This window comes from Etheostoma cragini, chromosome 12 (assembly GCF_013103735.1).
Source record: "Etheostoma cragini isolate CJK2018 chromosome 12, CSU_Ecrag_1.0, whole genome shotgun sequence".
NCBI classification, from domain to species: Eukaryota; Metazoa; Chordata; class Actinopteri; order Perciformes; family Percidae; genus Etheostoma; species Etheostoma cragini.
Window position 1 is genome coordinate 1,875,206 of NC_048418.1, and position 3,818 is coordinate 1,879,023.

The 3,818-nt window shown below is 47.4% G+C and overlaps 1 protein-coding gene across 1 annotated transcript in view; it reads right to left on the reverse strand.

Moving 5' to 3' along the window:
• Positions 1–3,032: 3,032 nt before the first annotated feature.
• Positions 3,033–3,818, reverse strand: part of LOC117954656 (solute carrier organic anion transporter family member 5A1-like) — a 24,559-nt gene continuing 23,773 nt past the window's right edge. The window contains 1 exon segment of the mRNA XM_034888618.1: positions 3,033–3,746. Within this exon segment, the coding sequence (XP_034744509.1) occupies positions 3,220–3,746 (527 nt within the window). The 3' untranslated portion in view covers positions 3,033–3,219.

Consider the following 3,818-nt stretch of genomic DNA (forward strand, 5'->3'; position numbering starts at 1 on the left):
ATGTAGCTTGTTAATGCCCCACTATAATGTAGTTGTAAGTACATTTTTAAGTGTTTATTAATGCATTTGGCAACTATAACTCCTCTAGTCCTCTAATATATATTGGTAACAAAGGGGAACTAGAACTGCAAGCAGTTATCACGGGGTCCAAGATATCCCATTAACGTTGATTGAGTAAAAGGGACAAAAGTGGACTTTAGCGCCCCCTAATGGCCGATCTTCACATTTGGTCCAGATTCTCAGAGTGGGTCAGAGAGTTTTATGCTGATGGTATTTAATGTGGCAGAGATATTGCAATTGCAAATCTCCCCATTTAAATGCCATAGGATAGTTGCCAAAACACCTAAAACGTTGATTATAGCGCCCCCAAATGGCAGATCTTTTCGCCTTATTTGGTCCAGAGCATCGTTGTGGCCATGGTGACCAATTATCTCCAGTTTGTTTTTTTGCAGATAGCATTTCATTTGTCCCAGACATGATAAAGTTCTTGTTTGATAGCTAGCTAGGGAAATTAGTTTGGTGGTCAAATGCGCGTACTTTTAACTTTTTAAAATGCTTTTAATAACTTTTGGGCGGGTCCATCTGGAGATGCCATGCGCCGAGTTTAATGCAGATCGGTCGCACGGTCTAGAGGGAGCTCGGCAAAGAAGCCTTTAAAAAAAAAATCCTGATTTTTCATTCATAAAAGTCTAAGCAGTAATGGGCGTGGCCTATATAAGGAGACTCAGCTGGATCCAGGGAACATGACGTGGTTTTTGACTGTGCAATGTAAGGTTTGGGAGTTATAGGGCCAATTGAGGGGGGTAGGGGTTCTGCTATAGTATGACTTAACAAAGAACTGGGTGTAAAAACTAAAATCTTAGCAAAGCAATAGGGTTCCACAGCCCTGCTGTGTGAATACTGCGGCTCCTACAGGAGTACTACTGGAGGAAAGTCTACTTTCTTAAGACCAGATCAAGCGATCTTAAAAGGATTTCCGAAATGTAGTGTGTCAGCAAATGACCAGCTGAGGTTTTTCCAGAGCTGAAAGGATTTATCTGTTAATCAACAGCCAAACTGTTGCTGGTTCCTGCTTCCTGCTTCCTAATGTCAGGGTCTTTCTGGCTTTTCTCTTCTGTGATTGTAAATGTAATATTTGACCTTCCTGTCTCTACATGCTGCTCCATGTCTCTCCAGCAGAGGACAGCAACACACCAGGACTACTGCATCATGTATTCGCATGTAACACGGGATAGTGTCTTCAGTGACATCTGAGGATTTGGGGTAAGAGGGGCAGATTCCACACTGCTGTAACACGGTTGGGAGCAAGGACGAAGCTCTTTAGATAATTAGGACTAATACTGCTTCAGGTTGTTGAAAGAAATGCATTCTGGGTACTTTACTCCAGTTCTTACAAGTCAGAGTTGTCTTGGACTAACACTTTAAAATGTCACATGGTATATTTTTATTATTTTTTATATTTTTTTTAAAGAAGTCATCATTGGTCAACCACCGTGGAGGCAGATTATCGCCATGGTGATCTTTATTCTCATAACTAACTGATTATCTAAGTGTGAAACTGAACCATTAGTGAATACCTAATCTTTGAAAATGTAAATACAAACAGGAAATTCATCATTTAGGGAGTTTTGATGTGCGACGGGCATTTTTTCACCTCTTTTTGACCGTTTCTCTGCAGATTAGTTGATTCGCAGATTTAAATCTCGACAGCGAACAGCAGCTTTTCTTTTCTTTTCTCTTTACTTTTCCAGGGATTTTTGCTAAATGTCTCACCTATTCACGACCTGGAAACTGTTGCTATCTTTTGTACTTCTACGCTGTAACGTGCTAACTGTCTGTCTGTCTGTCTGGTCTGACATGTGGCAAAGAGAACTACAAATCCCATTCAGCCATTACCCATAAATCATTGGGACTTAAGAATCAACCATCTCAGAACTTAACCAGCAGCTTTTATCCCCGGAGCCGAGGAAGAGAAGACGTCTAAACTACGACCTCTACGACTACTCGTCTCGTCTACGTGTTCGGCACAAGCGTCGGTGTTGCCGTGGGTAACTTATTGGCTGTATCTTCCTGCTAAAGAGTCAGAAACGCAGTCTGTTTGCCAGTCCAATCCTGGAAGAGCATCTCGGAGCATGTTTAATTTCTTCCGTGTGAAGGATCCCCGTGGACTCTTCCCACCGGGAACGCAGTCAGGAGGAAAGTGCCGATCCTGGTCTTTTCAGGTTAACCCACTTATCACTGTGCCAAGCCGAGGGGGGGGGGGGCGGTTGGATGTATGGACGCATTGTATGGAGTTGGCGAAAGCCAAACAATCTGACTTCCAGCGGTAACACACTGTCCTTGTGTCGGGGGGGGGGGAGCAACAAAAGGCCTTGCATCACACAGGAATGCATTCGGTGGGTGCCAAGCTGCTTAGCCCAGTGACCTGTTGTCCAGTTGGGTTCTTTTCAAATGTTTTTAACCCTAAGAAAGACAAAAAAACTAAAAAAAAAAGTACAGTCCAAGAGAACGAGGAAAAAAAAGAAAATGGACACTAACCATTGTTTATCACATAGCACCATGCCATCGGTTTCCAGTTCTTAACACTTAAAGTGAAGTGTTGTCACATTTCCGTAGTTTTTTTGTTGTTGTTTTTTTTTACTTTTCCTTATTTTTTGTTCCATGAACGCGCTGATATGCAGAGTGAAGAAAACATAAAAACCCAAGTGAAGAGGAAGAAGAAGAAGAAGAAGCACACAGACGTGATGTGAGAGGGACGCAGGAGCATCGGCGAGGCTGAGGAACCTGTTCAGGGGACTTTTGTCTGAGGGACGTCCAGTGTATTTACATTTGAGGACAGTGGTGACAGAAGGCACATATTGCCGTGGGGGGGGGGAGTTGCAGTTTTTTTGTATTTTTTAGTTTGTTTTCAGAGCGATAAACTCATCTCCATCCAAGATGGGGAAGCTAAGCCTTTGTCAGATCACCAACCAAGTAGATTATTTGCGTCAGGTGAGGGACTCCAGACTGGTCGGTTTCCCACATTATTGATGTTTTTTTTTGAGCCACAGAGGCCGGTGATGCAGACAGAACTTAAAATCCAGTGTATAGTATAGTAGTCCTGGCTAACGAGAGGGATGAGATGAGAGCAGGACTTCCACGTGAGGACTGGGGCGTTCATCAGTGGCTAAAAAGCAGCTGAGACCTGCCTCTCCGCCCCCCCACCCCACCTCCTGGAGCTCAAACCCGGACTGAAACGTGTTCCAGCGAACGAGCCGGCGCGGGGGCGGGCGGCGCCGCAGGTGGCGGTGGCGGCGCCGGCGCAGGGGGCGGAGTCACCGCCTTCAGTTCGTCCCCGGGGCAACTCTGGGTGCTGACGCCGCGGTTGAGGGGGCCGGCGCGCAGCGGCCCGTTGGCGTGCAGGGCGCCGGGGTCGGTGCGGGGGATGTTGACGGGGCAGGAGCGGGTGCGGGCGTGGCCCTTGTGGCCGCCCGGGTGGCACACGAGGCTGCCCACGGTGTCGACGGGCGACAGGTGGCGCTTCAGCCAGCGCTCCACCCGCTCCTCCTTGTACTTGATTGAGTACCAGGTGAGGAAGATGAAGAGGAAGCCGAAGAACTTGAGGCTGGCGGCGAGGCCGAAGTAGACGAAGCGCAGCGAGGTGACGTCGTACTCCCAGCAGGAGCCGTGGACGCCGCAGTCCTGCTGCCACAACATGCAGGTGGTGTCGATGACGGCGCCGAAGTAAATGGGGGTCGGGATGTAGGCTGAGGGGGGAAAGAGAGGGGAAAGAAGGGGGAGGAAAGGAAGAGAGAGGACATGATGGAGGAAGAGGAGGA